The sequence below is a fragment of the Ornithorhynchus anatinus genome, chromosome 15 (genome assembly GCF_004115215.2).
Source record: "Ornithorhynchus anatinus isolate Pmale09 chromosome 15, mOrnAna1.pri.v4, whole genome shotgun sequence".
Taxonomy (NCBI): domain Eukaryota; kingdom Metazoa; phylum Chordata; class Mammalia; order Monotremata; family Ornithorhynchidae; genus Ornithorhynchus; species Ornithorhynchus anatinus.
Genome location: NC_041742.1, coordinates 15,380,248 through 15,398,247, shown reverse-complemented (window position 1 = coordinate 15,398,247; position 18,000 = coordinate 15,380,248). Strand labels below are relative to the sequence as shown.

At 56.3% G+C, this 18,000-nt stretch overlaps 1 protein-coding gene across 2 annotated transcripts in view; it reads left to right on the top strand.

Moving 5' to 3' along the window:
• The window catches only part of ZFX (zinc finger protein X-linked), a 38,865-nt gene that overhangs the window by 9,804 nt on the left and 11,061 nt on the right, over window positions 1-18,000 (top strand). Inside the window, exons 3-4 of one of the 2 annotated variants that reach the window (XM_029079876.2) lie at window positions 1,803-2,408; window positions 9,223-9,339. In XM_029079876.2, coding sequence (XP_028935709.1) covers window positions 1,803-2,408; window positions 9,223-9,339 — 723 coding nt within the window. The remainder of the gene's footprint in view (window positions 1-1,802; window positions 2,409-9,222; window positions 9,340-18,000) is intronic. The other variant, XM_029079877.2, reaches the window with a different exon arrangement.

Below are 18,000 nucleotides of genomic sequence, written 5' to 3'. Positions count from 1 at the left end.
AAAAGGCCGAGAAGGAGCGTGGCCTGGTGGCGAGATCTCGGGTCAGGGAGTCCGAGGACCCGGGTCCTCATCCCGGCTCCGCCAATCGTCTCTGCCGCGGTCCCTTGGGCAGGTCAGCTCGCTTCTCTGGGCCTCGGTTCCCTCGTCTGCAAAATGGGGGGAGGGTCGGGAGCCCTGCGTGGGGTGGGGGCCGCGTCCGTCCCGATGACCCGGCGTCCGGCCCGGCGCTCAGGAAGGTGACCGGCGCTTAGGAAGCGCTTCTCAGACGCCGTCGAAAAAACCAAAAAAACCTCAAAAGCTAGCGACTCTTGAGTTCTCCACCGCTCTTGTCGGCGCGACCTTGGGCATGCCCCAGATTCTCTTACAGTTTCAGTGACCTCATCGGTAAGACGGAAACGATAGCGCCTACCCACTTGAAAGAGCCGCCGCCAAAGGTAGCGACCACAGGTGATTCTTCGGCATCGTGCGGTAGAACGGGCCGTAGCATCCGCCCCTCGTCGGCTGGGTGACCTCGGGCAAGTCACGTCACTTCTCTGGGCCTCAGTTCCCCCGTGGGAAAGGTGGGGATTGAGACCGTGAGCCCCACGTGGGACAGGGACTGTGACCGACCGGCTTGGCTCGTACCCATCCCGACGCTCGGGACCGGGCCCGGCCCCTAACGAGCCCCTAACGAACACACGATTACTATTATCCGGGGAAAGAGCCAAGACAGCGGTCACCGGGAAAAAAGGATAGCTAACCGATGTTTGTAACTCCTCCCGGGAACGCTATTTCCCGGAACGGTGGCTTCCCAGAACCTGTCTTGTGGAACGATCTTACCCCACGTCTGCTCTTCCCTCCGGTCCGGTAGGCATCTTCCCGGTCAGCGGATCGCGAGGTGGCCGGTAGGCGCAACCGTTGACCGAGTGAGTCACGGCCCTTCCGGCGCGCGGTCAGTTCCCATTTTCCCAGGGACTGGAGAGTCCCCTTGCTCCCCCGACGCTCAAGTACAGCGCTCTGCACCACCCTAAGCGCCTCATCCGTTCGGAAAGCGGCGAGGCCCAGCGGAGGGAGCCCGGGAATCCGAGGGCCTGGGGTTCTCGATCGGCTCCGCCGCTTGGCCGCCGGGCGACCTCGGGCAAGTGACTTCGCTTTGCTGGGCCTCAGTTTGCTCATCTGGAAGAGGGGGCCGCCAACCCGGCAATCTCCCAGGCGGAGCTGAGGGAATGCGGAGCTTCCGGGCTGTCGATCCGGGTGATCCGGGAAGGTGGGAGGGCGGAGATGGGTCTCGGGGAAGGGGTAGGGGGGATTCCATCCCACTTCTCCGAGCCGTGTCCCAGCTGCTTGGAAGGGAGTCCCCCCCCCCCCCAACACCTTGGAAGAACCGAGGACACACATCAGGACGGCGGGGTGTTGCGACTTCAAGCCGCGCGCCGGGTCGAGAGGAGTCTTCGAAGCAGCTCGCCTTCGGCGAGCGCTTACAAGGGAAGCAGTGCGGGCTAGCGGATAGAGCACGGGAGTCAGAAGGTGGCGGGTTCCGATCCCGGCTCCGCCACCTGTCTGCTGTGTGACCTCGGGCGGGTCACCTCACTGGGCCTCAGCTCCCTCGTCTGGAAGATGGGGATTGAGACTGTGAGCCCCGCGTGGGACAGGGACCGTGTCCAACCCGAGGTGCTTCTGTCCAGCCCGGCGCTCGGTACACTGCCTGGCACATAGTAAGCGCTCAACAGATACCCCGATTATGGTTATTATCGCAAAGAGGGCCCCGTTGGCCTCGGCCTGGCGGTGAGCGAGCTGACATTTCTCCGTTCTTCCTTTGTCAGGAGCCGCCGCTTCCCACATGGACGGCGGGCAGATTTTGGTGGAAGTACAAGAGACCGTCTTCGTTTCGGACGTGGTGGACTCGGACATTACGGTGCACAACTTCGTCCCCGACGACCCCGACTCCGTGGTGATCCAGGATGTCATCGAGGACGTGGTGATCGAGGACGTCCAGTGCCCGGACATCCTGGACGAGGCGGACGTGTCGGAGACGGTCATCATCCCGGAGCCGGTGCTGGGCCCCGAGGTCCCCGAGGAGGTCTCGCTGGCCCACTGCGCCGTCCCGGAGGACGTGCTGGCCCCGGACGTCCCCGCGGCCGTCGCGGCCGTCCCGGAGCACGTGTTGGCCGGCGAGCCCGTCCACATCCCCCCCGCCGCGGGGCACGTGGGGCACGTGGAGCACGTGGTCCACGACGGCGTCGTGGACGCGGAGATGGTCGCCGACCCCCTGGCGGCCGGCGTGGTCTCGGAGGAAGTGCTGGTGGCCGACTGCGCGTCCGAGGCCGTCATCGACGCCAACGGCATCCCCGTGGAGCGGCGAGACGACGACGAGGACGACGAGGACGACGACGACAAGGGCAACTGCGAGGATTACCTCATGATCTCCCGTAAGTCGGGCGCCCCGCCGCCGTCCCTCCCCGCCCGGCTCGGGCCCGAGGCGGCGGGCCGGCGTCGAGGCAGGCGCCTGCCAGAGGGGGTTTTGGGAAGGGGATGAGGAAGGGAGCCGTCCCCACCTCGCCCGGTATTCCGTTCCCCAGCTCGGCGTTGCCAAGCCCCTGAAATTCTGCCTGTCCTGGAGAATTTGGAGTCAGGTGGTTGGCGTCGGCCTGGTTTTCTCGTTCGACCCTCCTCCGCCTTCCCCCCCCCGCCAGCCTCCCGCCAGGCGGTAACGTTAAGAGGAAACAGAATCCCGAAGGGAGGTAGCCCCCAGTCAGCGATCCTGAGGAGGGGAAACGGGGTCCTGAGGTCTTTCCTCAGCAGGCCAGAGACGGCGGAGCGCACAGAGAGCGCTCGGCGCTCGAGTGTGCGCGGACGGAATTTCCTCTCCTTCTGAAATAGGCAGCCTTCCCCTTCCTTCACGGAAAAAAGGATCCGGGCAAGAGAGACCGCCGGAGCTCCAGATGGACGCGTTTTCGGCGCTGGCCTCTTGGGATCCGGGGTATGGGTTCCGGCCCCTCCGTTGTACGGGGAGCAGCGGGGCCGAGTGGTTCGAGCCCGGGCCTGGCAGTCAGGAGGTCCCGCTTCCTTATCCCGGCTCCGCCACCCGTCTGCCGTGCGATCTCGAGCAACTCCCTGGACTTCTCCGAGCCTCGAGTGCCCTGCGTCCGTCAAACGGGGATTAAAGACTGTCAGCCCCACGTGGGACGGGGACACTGTCCAACCCGATGATCTCGTATCTGCCCCAGCGCCAAGAACAGTACCTGGCACATAGTAAGCGCTTAACAAATACCGTCGTGGCGGTGATTATTATTATTATTGTTATTACTCCTGCAGGCAGCCCGCCGGTTGCCGGGGTGGGTAACCATTTATGAGCAGACCGCCTTTCGTAAACGGGTAGAGGTTGGGGCACAGCTTTCGCCCCCGTTGACCTTGGGGCTGGAGCTTGGTGGGGCACTTGGGGATCGGTCAGTGCCCGCCTGCCAGGACGCTGACGGGCTCCATCAGGCCAGCCCCCGCGCTGGCTTCGCAAGAGCATTTCCCGCCCCTTACTCCGTCAGCTCATCTTGGAACAGGGAGCAGCTGCCGTGCCGGGATCCAGACGCGCATTTTTAGGTCGGGATAGCCCACGGAATAATAATTATAATAATCATGACGGTATGTGTTGAGCGCTTCCTATGTGCCAGGCACTGTTCTCAGCGCTGGGGTTAGATAGAAGGTAATCAGGCCCTTCTGACTCCCAGGTAAACAGGTTGTCCCACCTGAGGCTCAGAATCTTCACCCCGATTTTACAGATGAGGGAACTGAGGCCCAGAGAGGTGACGGTGGCTTGCCCCAGGTCACGCAGCAGACAGGTGGCGGAGCAGGATTAGAACCCACGTCCTCTGACTCCCAAGCCCGGGCTGTCTCCGCCGAGCCAGCTCGGCCGTAAACCGTCTTGAGGCGAACCATCAGAACCGCTGTCTTTCGGACGGCACTGGGCCCAAGCCCCTGAAGAGCGAAGTCAGTCGTATTTCGAAGCGCTTACTGTGTGCAGAGCACTGTACTGAGCGCTTAGGAGAGTGCGATATAACACACGTGTTCATCGTCGGTCAGCGTAGCATCGATCGGGTACCCAGCTAGGTGCTCGGGAGAGTGCCGAAGAATCGGCGGGATTCCCGCCCTCGGGAAGTTGACGATCTGCAAAGAATTTCAGTGTAGTCATCACGCCACAATTTTTTTTTTTTCATGTGGTGTTGGTTAAGTGCTTACTATGTGCCAAGCACTCTTCTGAGAACTGGGGTAGGTACCGGCAGATCAGACTGGACACAGTCCGTGTCCCACGTGGGGCTGACGGTCTTCATCCCCATTTTCCAGATGAGGGGACCCAGGCCCAGAGAAGTGAGGTGACTTGCCCCCAGGTCACCCCCGGCACCCAGGTGGCGGAGCCGGGATCAGAACCCAGGTCTTCGGACTCTAGCCATCCGGGCAGCCTCGCGGGATAAAGTCGGTCGAGTGACATGTTTTTGCTTCGTTCTATTAATGACGGGGAACGTGGCTCCGAACGACTCGGGCCAGGCCGGTCTCCGTGGTGGAGAGACGGAGATGTCGCGGGAAGTGGGACGGTTGGTTTTCCCGAGTTTGTTCCCTCTGGGTATGGCAACGAACTACGGCCGGTAGTTTTCCCAAGTCTGTCCTCTTTGGGCACGGGCACGATGGTGGCACCCTTGAAATCCTCCAGCCTCACTCGGGACCCTGTTTAAGCAGAAAAGCCTGTGTCTGAGAAGTTCCTCTCCTCTTCTGAAGCATCTCGGCGGGTGGTTGGGAAACGATTTTTCAGTTCCACGTGAGTGTCCCTCTCAGAGACGGGTACCACGGAACTCTTCCTTTTTTTCTGGTATTTATTAAATGCTTACTACGTGCCAGGCCCTGCTCTAAAGACTTGGGATGGATAGAGAGTGAGTAGTCGGGTAAGACGTAGTCCCTGCCAATTCAGATCAGTTGAGTCGTGCGCTTCCCGTGTGCAGAGCACTGTACTGAGCACTCGGGAGAGTACGATACAATACTAAATGTAGCAAGCACGTAGCAGGCGCTCAAAAAATACCACCATTATCAGTTTAAACCAATACAGTCCCCGCCCACGACGAGTCCACGTGGGGCTCACGGTCTTGGTCCCCATTTCCCCGACGAGGGAACTGAGGCCCGGAGAGCGGAGCCGGGATGAGAAGCCAGGCCCTCCTGACTCCCGGGCCCGGGCTCTAGCCACACGTCTGCCGTGTGTCCTTGGGCAAGTCACTTCCCTTCTCCGGGCCTCAGTTCCCTCATGTGGAAGATGGGGCCTGAGACTGCGAGCTCCACGTGGGACAGCGCCCGTGTCCAACTCGATTTGCTCGTATCCCCTCCAGCGCTTAGAACGGCGCTTGGCGCATAGCTAGAGCTTAACGAGTACCGTAATTACCGTGTCCGATCATTTAGGTGGGCCGGGTACCAGCCCGGGGGCCGTCCGTTCGGACTACACGGTCGATTCATTCCCGCTCCCAGCCCCACACCACTTAGGCCCGTATCTGTCATTTCTCTTTCTCTATTAACGTCAGTCTCCCCGCCCCTAGCCTGGAAGCTCGGTCGTGGGCAGGGTGTGTGTCTGTTTATCGTTCTGTTGTCCTCCCCCAAGCGCTTAGTACAGTGCCCTGCACGCCAAAAGCACTCAATAAATACGACTGAATGAATGACTGTCACCCCCCTCGCCCCGGTCATTGATATTTGCACGCGGAGTCCCCCCCGGGCCCCGAGATAAGCGGCCAAAAGGAGTGGGTTCTTCCTTGTCTAGGAGGCTCGGGTCGAGTCGTCGATCGTTTGGCGGCCCGCCTGGAGCCCCTGGGCTTATGTTTGACGGGAGAGCGGATCAGTCCCCCAGTCGGTTGAGAATTTGGGCCGACTACAGTTTGAACGGTCCCGCATTGAATAACATCGGCTGTGATATTCGGTAGGCGCTTACCGTGTGCCGGCTACTTTACTGAGCGGATGGGGTTGGACACGGTCCGTGTCCCACCGTCGTCCCCATTTTACAGGGGAGATGACCGAGGCACAGAGAAGTCTAGTGACTTACCTCAGGTCACACGGCCGACGAGTGGCTGAATTCGGATTAGAACCCAGGTCTTTCCGCCGCCCGGGCCCGGGCTCTGGCCCTAGGCCATGTTGCTTCCTCCCTCTAGACTGGAAGCTCGTTGTGGGCAGGGAAGGTGTCTGGTAGATGGTTCCGCCGTCCTCTCCCAAGCGTTCAGTACGGTGCTCGTACACGGTAAGCGCTCAGGAGATAGGATTGAATGAATGACTCTGCGGTGGAGGTTCTGGCTCCATCTCTTTGGTCGGATTTTGTGGGTTTTTTTTGTCTTTTTCCTCCGCGTCTCCCCCGGTCACGGCGGATTGGCACCCCCGGATCAGCCGGTCAGGAACGGTATGGGCGGAAGAAAGAGTAGCAGGAGGCCAGCTGCTTCGGTTTTCTCTCGCCTTTCACCTTCTCCGCCCTCTCCCTCCCCACCGGAGGTTGAGACCCCTGGAGCAGAGATTTAATTGGAGCTCTTGTTCAGAACACCCTTTTCTCGCGTTTGCCAAAGAAGCGATGGTCTTCAGGATGTTTGTTGTTGTTGTTGTTGAAGTTTGGCTTCCCGAAAAACGCTCACCCCTGTTTTAAGTAGCGTGGGTCAGTGGACGGACGTGTTTTCTTCTTCATTGCCATTTGCAGTCCGGGTAGATGCTGGCCTTTTGACCGTTGTCGAAGTTTGGATTCATCTAGTCACTCAGTCGTATTTACTGAGCGCCTAGTGTGTGCAGAACACTGTACTAAGAGCTTGGGAGAGGACAACAGAGCAATAAACAGATACGTTCCCTGTCCACAATGAGCTGACAATCTGGATTCCACTTGAGGGGTCCCTGGCTATAGGAAGGAAGGGAGGGAGAAAGAAAGAAAAGAAAACAAGAAAAGGAAAAGAAAAAAAAGAAAATCACCCCAGTGGCTCTTTTGAGTCTCCTAAACTGGTTATGGCTTTTCTTGATGTGGGTCTCGACTATTCGTGTTTTGGCAGTCCCGCTCGTGCTTCGGTCCTCGTGTGTGGCCCGGGGTCTGTTTTGCGTCTCCGCGTTTGCCCCGTGTTTCCTTACATGCGTCCGCGTCCGTGAGTAACTGCATTTGTGGGGTGTGGTGCTGACTCCCAAATGCGTTCCTCTCCCCTCTGTATGTGTCCCTGTCGGCGACTGTGTCCCGTTGCCGCAGCCATATTTATTAATAATAATAATAATGGCATTTGTTAAGCGCTTACTATGTGCAAAGCACGGTTCTAGGCGCTGGGGGATACGAAGCGATCAGGTTGTCCCACTCGGGGCTCACAGTTTTAATCCCCATTTTACAGATGAGGTAACTGAGGCACAGAGAAGTTAAGTGATTTGCACAAAGTCACACAGCTGGCAAGCGGCGGAGTTGGGATTAGAACCCATGACCGGACGTCTCCCCCGGGTGTGTGCTGGCGATGCCTTGGGTCCCGCCCCACCGGGCTCCCGGTCTAAGGGGAGGGAGAAGTGGCAGGAGGCGGAGGCTCAGAGAAGCCAAGTGACTTGTCCAAGGTCACACGGCAGGCGAGAGGCCGAGACGGGATTAGAACCCAGGTCCCCCGGCTCCCGGGCCTGGGCTTCCTCCGCCGGGCTGTGCGGCTTGGTCAGAGGTCAGCGAAAGCCGTGGAGCCGTTGGAGGATCTTTATTTAATGGAAATAAAGAAATTACGGATTTGAACGTACGTGCTGTGGGACTGGGAAGAGAGATCAACAAAAGGAGCAAGTCAGGGCGATGCAGAAGGGAATGGGAGCCGAGGGAAGGAGGACTTAGTCAGGGAAGGCTTCTCAGAGGAGAGGCGAGCCTTCGATAAGGCTTCGGAGGCGGGGGAGAGCGATGGTCTTTCGGACACGAGGCGGCAGGGCGTTCTGAGCCAGAGGCGGGACGTGGGCCTGACGTCCGCGGCGAGATGGACGAGATGGAGGCACCGTGCGTGAGAAGGTCGGCGTTAGAGGAGCAGAGTCTCCGCGCCCCGTGGAGGGGCAGGATGGGCTTCGTAGGACGCGTGCCGTAGGCGACTGCTTCTGGAGGCCTTAGTTTTGTCTTTCTTGACCCGTCGGGCCGGATGCGTTTTGCAAAACGCTAGGGTGCCCGGCGGGTCGAGGCGGAATCGTTTTCGATGCGATACATCTCTGGTTGGGGGCGGCCTCGGGGGTCTAGGTACGGTAGAAAAGGGAGCTTTGGTTAATCAACAGTCGGTGGAATTTATTGAGGGCTTAATGTGTGAAGAGCGCTGTCCTAAGCACTCGGGAGAGGACAGTAATGATAATGGTGGTATTGGTTAAGCGCTTACTATGTGCAAAGCACTGTTCTAAGCGCTGGGGGGGATACAAGACGATCAGGTTGTCCCACGTGGGGCTCACAGTCTTAATCCCCATTTTATAGACGAGGCAGCTGAGGCCCAGAGAAGTGAAGACAACAGAATCAGCAGATACGATCCCTACCCTTAACGAGCTGTCAGTCTAGAGGGGGAAACAGGCATTAATATCGATGGGTTGATTCTATTTATGGAGTGCTTACTATGCACAGAGCACTCTACTGAGCGCTTGGGAGGGCTAGAGGGGGAAACAGGCATTAATGAGTCGATAAGTCGTTTATAATATAATCATTCAAAGAGATGTACGTGAACGCCGTGGGGCTGGGAGCGGGGCGAATAGCCAGAGTCCAGAGGTCACAGATCCGAGCGCGAAGATGACGCAGAAGGGAAAGCGAGGCGGGGAAGGCCTCTTGGAGGAGATGCGACCGTAATAAGGCCTCGAAGGGGGAGAGAGCGGTTGGTCTAGCGGAAGGGAGGCGAGGAGGCTCTTGCAGGGAGGTGGCTGACGGTCTCCCCCGGTTCCGGTTGCTCCCGGGAAGTCCAGCCAACTTACACGGTGGCTCATTCAGCTCGCGTTGGCTTGTCGTGTATTTAAACGGATTCCTTTGCCGGAATCCTCCCGACCCCGGCGCCTGTCCTTAATAGTAATAGTAATAAATGGTGGTATTTGTTACGCGCTTACTAGGTGCCGGGCACTGTACTAAGCAGATCAGGTTGGACACAGTCCCTGTCCCACGTGGGGCTCACACTCTCAATCCCCAGCTGACAGATGAGGGAACCGAGGCCCAGAGAAGTGAAGTGACTTGGCCAGGGTCACACGGCGGACGGGTGGCGGAGTTGGGATTGGAACCTTGCTTCTCCTTAGTGGCAATCCAGCGTAGACCGGTCCCCAGCAAGCTCGAGGATGTGGAGGCAGATGACAGAGAAGTGACCTGCCTTTCATCGTGCACGCCCAAGGGTCGCGCACAGCGCTATGCTCACAGTAAGTACGACTGAACGTGTGCTAAAATCTCCCTGGCGCACCTCTATCGGGGTGGACTTTCTAATAATAATAATAATAATTGTGGTATTTGTTATGCGCTTAACCGTGTGCCAGGCACTCTGCTGAGCTCCGGGACGGATATAAGCAAATCGGGTTGGACACGGTCCCTGTCGGTCAGTCGTATTTATTGAGGGTTTGCTGTGTGCAGAGCACTGTACCAAACGCTCGGGAGAGTACAACGCGGCAATAGACGGACACATTCCCTGCCCACAGTGAGGTTATAGTCTAGAGGGGGAGACAGACATTAATAGAAATAAATGCATTACAGATGGTCCCACGTGGGACAACCTGGTGACCTTCTTTCGACCCCAGCGCTTAGAACAGTGTTTGGCACATAGTAAGCGCTTAAATACCATCGTCATCATCAGATACGGATGGACATAAGGGCTGTGGAGCTGGGAGAGGGGATTGAATAAGCAAGTCAGGGCGACAACAGAAGGAAGTGGGAGAAGAGGAGAGGAGGGTTTAGGGAAGGCCCACATGGGGCTCGCAGTCTTACTCCCCATGGTCCAGATGAGGGAACTGAGGCCCAGTGAAGTGACTTGCCCAAGGTCGCACGGCGGACGAGTGGCGGGGCCGGGATTAGAACCCAGGTCCCTCTGCCTCCCGGGCCCGCGCTCTGTCCACCAGGCCCCGGTACTCAGATGGGAAGCCCCCTAGGCTTCGATGGGCGGGATCCACCGAGCGCTTCCTGGGTGTGGGAAGCTAGAGTTGGATTAGACGCCACCTTCCTGCAGCGCTCAAGTCGGTGCCCAGAGTTGACTTAAAAGGAAAATCCTGGAAACGTGGGCCCGAGTTTGCCTTTAAGCTGGGCCGAGACCTTTAACTTATGACGAGAGTCTGGTTGGGAATGGTGGTGCTCAGGCAACTAGTGTACCAGTCGACGTTTCAGTCAGGCGGTGATATTTCTTGAGTGCCTTCTCTGCCCAGAGAGATCCTTTGTACTCAGAGCTCGGGGGAGTAGACCAGAAGAAAAAGACTCCTTTCCTCCCTTCAGGGGGCTTACAATCAAACAGCAAGGGTGACTTTCCGTGGAGCTTGGCTATCCATCCAATGAATTAAAAAAAATCGTACAATAAACACCCCCCCTTTTTCAAACAAATGATATTAAGCGCTTACTATGTGCCAAGCACGGTACTAAGCTCCGGGACAGATACAAGCTAATTAGGTTGGACCCAGTCCGTGTCACACGGGGGGCTCACCGTCTTCATCCCCCTTTTACAGATGAGGGAACCGGAGCCCAGAGAAGGGAAGTGACTTGCCCACGGTCACAAAACAGACACGTGGCGGAGCCGGGATTAGAACCCACCTCCTTCTGAGTCCCGGGCCCGGGCTCTTTCCACTAGGCCACGCTGCTTCTCTTTTAAACCTTTGCGGGGAGTTGGGAGGGAGGAAGAGGGTCATCTGTAGCTGGAAAAATGTAAGTCGTAGAAAATGAATAAACGCTTGAAGCTATTGCTTTTGTGATTCTCTTTTCATTTACCCGATTCACAGAAATGGAAAATGATTTTATTTGAAGACAGAGCAACTGCTCTGATTCAGTCTTTGGGCAGAATGTGGAGTCGAGCTGCCGGGGAACCGTTTAAAAACTTTTCGAGAGGTTGGGGCTCGCCGGTCTGTTTGCTTGTCCGTTTCCTGTAGGTGATATCCAGAAGAGTTGCGTGTTTTAAAGTTAGGTCTTCGAAGCCCCCACCGCGGTCATTGCTTCACATTGATTCTGTGACTCCGATCACCTTTATCCCTTCCGTCATCATCATCGTAATAATAATAATTGTGATATCTGTTAAGTGCTTACGGTGTGCCGGGCACCGTACTGAGCACTGGGCTGGATACGAGCAAATGGGGTTGGACGCGGTCCCTGTGCCGCACGGGGCTCGCCGTCTCAATCCCCGTTTTACAGATGAGGCCACTGAGGTCCAGAGAAGTGAGGCGACTTGCCCCGGGTCACACAGCAGACCCGTGGTGGAGCTAGGATTAGAACCCATGACCTTCTGACTCCAGGCCCCAGGCTCTGTCCACTTCACCATGATGCTTCTCACGCGCGACATGAGAAGCCGTGTCTCATGTGGGGCACGCACTGTGTCCAACCCGATGAACTTGTACCTACCCCACCGCTTAGTACAGTGCCTGGCACATAGTAAGTGCTTAATTAATGTGATTTAAAAAAAAAAAAACCTTTGCCAAGCCCTTGAGAGGGGTTCTAGTTTGCAGCTATTCCGAGCAGGCTCCAGCTGTTGAGTCTCTTCCGTGCTCTCTCCGGTTATCATTCCGTTTCTCGAGACCAGGCAGCATCATTAGGACAATAGGGGTGAATAGGACAACTTACTCTAGTCTCACTGGGGCTCGCGGCCTGCTTACTAGATTCTTTCTTGTAAAGATTCTTCTTGAGAGCGTGAAATATCCCCCAATCCCAAAGCTGAAGACTTTTTTCCTCCCTTGTGTTTTTTTGGGGGGGGGGGGAGTGGATGTTACGGTATTTTTTAAGCGCTTACTAAGTGCCAGGGGTAAATACATGGTAATCAGGTTGGATATCGTCCCTGTCCCGCATAGGGCTCCCAGTCTCCATCCCCGTTTCACAGATGAGGGAACCGAGGTCCAGAGAAGTGAGGCGACTTGCCCAAGGTCACCCAGCCGAGGTGGGTGGAGTCGGGATTAGACCCCGGGGCCCCCTCTGCCTCCCGGGCCCGGGCTCTAGCCACTAGTCCACACTGTTTCCCTTGGGAGGGGAAACTCGCGCCGTGACGTGGAGCTGCCGGTCAAGCGGATATGCCAGGAGCTGCCGAGAGGACAGGAGAAACTCACAGATGCTGAGTTTGCGTCTCTGTACCTTCTGCCCATGGCCACGGCCCATAAGTACCATCGGCCTTGTCCAAATCGAAGAACTCGAAGGGTAGTTGGACGCTCGCTGAGTACAGTGCTCTTAAGACAGTAGGCGTTCAGTAAATACCACCACCGAAGGATAGTTCATGAACCAGGGCATTGTAGTTTCTCACATTCGGCAGCTTCCATTTCCCGGCAGTGACAAGTGGCTTCCCTTATCCATACGTGAAGGGCCTTTTTATGTCATATTGTCTTCTACCAAGTACTTAGTACGGCGCTGTGCACACTGTAAGCGCTCAATAAATACTGTCGATTGAGTCTAGTCCGTGACTTACTCATCCACGGACCCGTCTTTCCCTTCCCTTTTTTTCTCCCAGCCGTGTGCGTCTTTCCCGTTAGCATCTCAAGGGCAAGGATTGGGTCTCCTAACTTTATCGCACTCCTCGAGGTGTCTACTACAGCGCTCTGCCCACCGGTAGGCGCGCAATCAGTGCCCTTGATTGACTGAAAGTCGTATGGCTCTCTTCCCCTCTGGGGATGGGAAGCTGAGAGGAAGACAAGGCTCTCATCTCGTGAAGCCCGAAGCCAGAGTGAAATCCCGGTAATCGATCAGCCCGAAGTACTTATGGATCACTTACCAGGTGCGGAGCACTGGTCTAAGCGTGTGGAAGAGTAGAGAATAATGAGGAGCAGCGTGGCCTAGTGGCTAGAGCACGGGCCTGGGAGTCGGAATGACCGGGATTCCAATCCCGGCTCCGCCACTCGTCTGCGGGGTGACGTCGGGCAAGTCACTTCGCTGCCCTGCGCCTCAAGTTACCTCATCTGGAAAACGGGGGTTAAGACTGTGAGCCCCATGTGGGACAGAGACTGTGTCCGACTTGATGAGCTTTTGTCTAGTACAGCACCTAGCACATAGTAAGCTCTTAAATGCCATGAAAATAAAGGTACAGCCGAATTAGCAGAAACGTCCCCAGCCCCCAACGAGCGAAAAAGGGTTGGTAGCTGAGTGATGGGAGTCAGTTGGTCCATCGTGTTGCTTGCTGTGTGCTAAGCACTGTATTAAGCACTTGGGAGAGGACAGTACAGTAATGTAGCAGACTCATTCCCTGCTTACAGTCTAGAGGGGGAGACTGACATTAATGGAAATATCGCCAGGTTGGCATTGTGAGGGGAGCCTTGGTTTCTTCTCCCCTGAGGCTTTCGATTGGCAGCCCCTGAGGGGGGAAAGAGTCCGTGTCCCATAGACAAGGACCAATAAATAGGCTCAATAAATACGATCGAATGAATAGAACACGGGCCCGGGAGCCCGAGGGACCTGAGATCTAATCCCGACTCCCTCTCTCGTCCGTTGTGTGACCTCGGGCGAGTCGCATCACTTCTCTGGGCCTCAGTTCCCTCATCGGGAAAATGGGGGTGAGGGCCGGGAGCCCCACGTGGGACAGGGTCTGTGTCCAACCTGATTGACGTGTATCTACCCCAGCACTTAGAACAGTGCTTGGCCCATAATAAGCATTAACTTCAGTGTGATCAGTCAGTCGATCACTGGTATTTATTGAGCGCTTATTACGTCCAGAGGACTGGACTAAGCGCGTCGGAGAGTACACTACATCACCGTTGGTAGACACATTCCCTGTCCACCTGGCAGTTAGGGTCCGGATGATGATGACAGTGTTTGTTAAGCGCTCACTCTGTGTCGAGCGGTGTTCGAAGCTTGGACACAGTCTCCGTCCCGCGTGGGGCTCACAGTCTTCATCCCCATCGGACAGACGAGGGAACTGAGGCACAGAAAAGTTAAGGGGTGCCACAGGCGAAACGCTTCTCTTCATGCGTCGTGCTCTGAAAAGATTATATTTCGGAGTTATTCTGGTATTTGCTAAGCACCCGTTATGTGCCAAGCCCTGTTCTAAACACTGGGGCAGCTATATGGTTGGACACTCTCCCCCTGGGGTTTCCCAGCCTAAAGAGCAGGGAGAGTTCTGACTCTCTGGTTAGTTCACGTCAACGGGCTTGGACACGGGTGCCTTTCGGGTGCCAGGCAATCAGTCGTATTGATTGAGCGCTTACTGCCGACAGGGAGCCATACCAAGCCCTTGGGAGAGAAGAATAGAACAGAGTTCATTCAGTCGTATTTATTGAGTGCGTACTGTGTGCAGAGCACTCTGCTAAGTGCTTGGAAACAGAGACAATCCCTACCCAACAGCGGGCTCACAGTCTAGAAGGGGGAGACAGGCATCGATAGCATCAAAACAGATAAATGGGATAATAGATATATGCACATCATTATGCCCGGCGCATAGTAAGCGCTCGATAGATGCTATTGAATGAATAAAATAGAGTAATAAATAGGTACAAATATACACCGGGGCCTTGGGGAAGGGAAGGGGGTGGAGCAGAGGGAGGGAGTCGGGGCGATGGGGAGGGGGGGAGGAGCGGAGGAAAAGGGGGGGCTCAGTTTGGGAAGGCTTCCCGGAGGAGGAGAGCTCTCACTAGGCTTTGAGGAGGGGAAGAATGTGGACTGATAGGTTCCCAGCTTACGATCTAGAGACGTCTCATAAGAAAGCTTGGTATCGTCTCACCAGGCTCCGTGCACCAGCACCAAGTTAGAATGCAGGGATGTGATTTCCTCCCCGTGGCCTTTTCAAGTGGCCGACACTCTCTGTCCGTCCCTCAAGGGAAGCACCCTCAGAAGAAGTCGTTTCCGAGCACAGGCCAAGTGGTGCTCGGTCCGTTTTGGGGAGGTTTTGAGTCCTGCCTTTAACCCGGACGGGCTCGGCCAGTTGGTCCACAGCCCGGGTCTCTCTTCCCGACGAATCCCACAGTCGAAGGAAACCCTAAGTCCCAGAAGGCGGCCCCGGACCAAAGGTGGCTCTGGGAGTCAAAACGGTTTCTTCTGACCCCGCGTGGCGTTCATTCGTTCCTTCGACCATGTTTATTGAGCACTTACTGTGTGCAGAGCACGGTACTAAGCGCTTGGCAGAGGACAGCAGAACAATAAACAAGACACATTCCCTGCGCACAACAAGCTGGCAGTCTAGAGGCGGGGAGAAGGACATTAATAGAAATAAATAAATGACAGTTACGGCCCTAAGTGTTGTGGGGCTGGGAGGGGGGATGAATAAAGGGAGCAAGTCGAGGCGACGCAGAAGGGAGGGGGAGAGGAAGGATGGGCGAATCCCGACAGATGCGCGTCTCGGTACGGGTGCCCCTCCACGGCGTACCCATCCGAGACGCATAATGAAAACATGCCTTGCACAGGGTATCTGTCAGAAGCAGCGTGGCTCAGCGGATAGAGCGCGGACCTGGGAGTCAGACGGACCTGGGTTCTAATCCCGGCTCCGCCACGTGCCTGCCGTGTGACCTTAGGGCGAGTCACTTCACTTCTCCGGGCCTCATTTCCCTCATCTGTAAAATGGGGATTAAGAGTGTGAGCCCCGTGTGGGACAGCGACTGTGTCCAACCTGATTAATTTTATCTGCCCCAGTGCTCAGAACAAGTCCTCGACACACAGTAAGCGCTCAACAAGCACCCATCGTCGTCGTTAATTATTATTAATAGTCGGGGAGAGCTAGAGCCGACGGCCGGGATCGTGAAAACGCCGTAGAAAATTGGGCCTCGGAGTTCATCCAGAAATGGAGCACGGACTTAACGCGGTCCCCTCCTGGCTTTTCTCAACCAGACAAAAATGGCAGTCGTGTGTAATGAAGCGGTAAATCCTCTTTTACACTCGGGGGATGAGAAACCTATTTATCCGAAAGGCTCAGGACTGAGGCCAGTTGAGATGATGTGAAGTTGGGGTGGCTTGGGTAAGTAAGATGGCAGATTTTCAGTGAGCCGAACGCGCCCCCGTTCAGCCGGTCGATCGTTCAGTGATATCTATCGAGCGCTCACCGTGCGCAGAACGCAGTACTAAAGCGCTTGGGAAAGCACAGTAAACCAGAGTTGGTAGGCACGGTCCCTCCCCACAGCTTGGCCTGGTGGGTACAGCGTGGACGGGTCTGGGAGTCCAGGGGACCTGGGTTCTAATCCCGGCTCCACCACGTGCCTGCTGTGTGACCTTGGGCAAGTTATTTAATCTCTCTGGGCCTCGGTTTCCTCATCTGTAAAATGGGGGGGGGGGTAAGACTGTGAGCCCCACGTGGGTCAGGGACTCTGTCCAACCCTGGGCAGGAATTGTCCCTATCCGTTGCCTAATTGTCCATTCCAAGCGCTTAGTACAGTGGTCTGCACATAGTAAGCGCTCAATAAATACGATTGAATGAATGAAATGAATGATAAACTTGTATCCACCCCAGCGCTTAGTACGGTGCCTGGCAGATAGTAAGCACGTAACAAATACCACCATTATTATTATTATTATTATTATTATTATTACAGTCCCTGCCCACAGCGAGTTTACAGTCTAGAGGGGGACACAGGCATTAATATAGATAAATCAATTACAGATAGATAAATAAACTACTGGCGGCCAGGTCGAGAGCCCGCGAGACCGGGAACTCATAACAGAGAAAAGCTCAGCCAGGGCGCGGAGGACGACGAGAAAGCTGAGACCTTGAGGAGCCCCCCCAACAAGTGTCCGCTCCCCCAGACTGTCTAGTTGGGGCAGGGTACGAGGCTACCAACCCTCTGTTGCCTGATACTCTCCCAAGCGCTTAGCACAGCACTCCGCACACAGGCCCCGTAGCCTGGTCGGAAGAGCTCGGGCCTGTGAGTCAGGGGACTTGGGTTCTAATCCCAGCTCTGCCCTATGTCGGCTGTGCAACCTCGGGCAAGGTGCTTCACTTCTCTGGGCCTCATCTGGAACATGGGGATGAAAACCGTGTGGCCTGACGTGGGACAGGGACTGTGTCCAACCCCATTATCTTGTATCTACCCCAGCGCTTCGCACACGGTAAGCGCTTAACAAATGCCACCGCTGTTATTGGCATTATCAAGGCCATTAATTGACACGATTTGTGAGTTCTTGGAAGAATCCCTTTTTTCTCACCACACTCCCACCGGGCTCTTGCCTCTGGTGGCAGGGCTTCCACTGAGCTGAGGCTCCGTCGTTTCAATTCCAGGTTAAAACCCCAGCAGACTGTTTGCCCAATGGCCGTCTTGAGTAGAGGGAGAACCCGTTTCAGCCTTCTCGGTCTTCTCCGGGGTCCAGGGCGTTGGTTTAATCTGGAGGCCAAGAGCGGGTCAGGCGGCCTGTTGAAACGCGGTTTCCTGAAGGATAATGGAGTGAAGAGTTTTGCTCTTGAAAAATACCTCTCGGGCCTCGGCTAATAGAGCAAGAGGGTTAGCGGGAGTTTAACTTTTCCCGTCTTGAAGGCCGCCGTCCCCTCAGAGAAGCAGCGTGGCTTAGTGGATAGAGCATGGGCCTGGGAGCCCAGCAGAAGAACCTGGGTTCTATGGCGATTATCACTCTCAGTCTCATCCCAGCTCTGCCACTTATCTGCTGCGTGACCTCGAGCGAGTCACTTCACTTCTCTGGGCCTCGGTTACCTCCTCTGGTAAATAGGGAAGAAGTCCGTGAGCCCCATGTGGGCCGGGGACCGTGTCCCGCCCGATTAACGGGTATCCGCCCCAGCGCTTGGAAGACTTCTCGGCCCGTAGTAAGCGCTTCCCAAGTACCGTGATCGTGGGTGTTCGTATTCCCTGCCGAGGCAGCGAAACGGCGCCAGACGGTGAAGTTGGAAACTTGGGGAGAAGCCCCGGGGAGCTCGGCCCGAATCCAAAGCCTCACTGACCTTCCCCGGAGCCCTGGTCCACCCGCCGGCCGACCGGACCAGACCGGCCGCT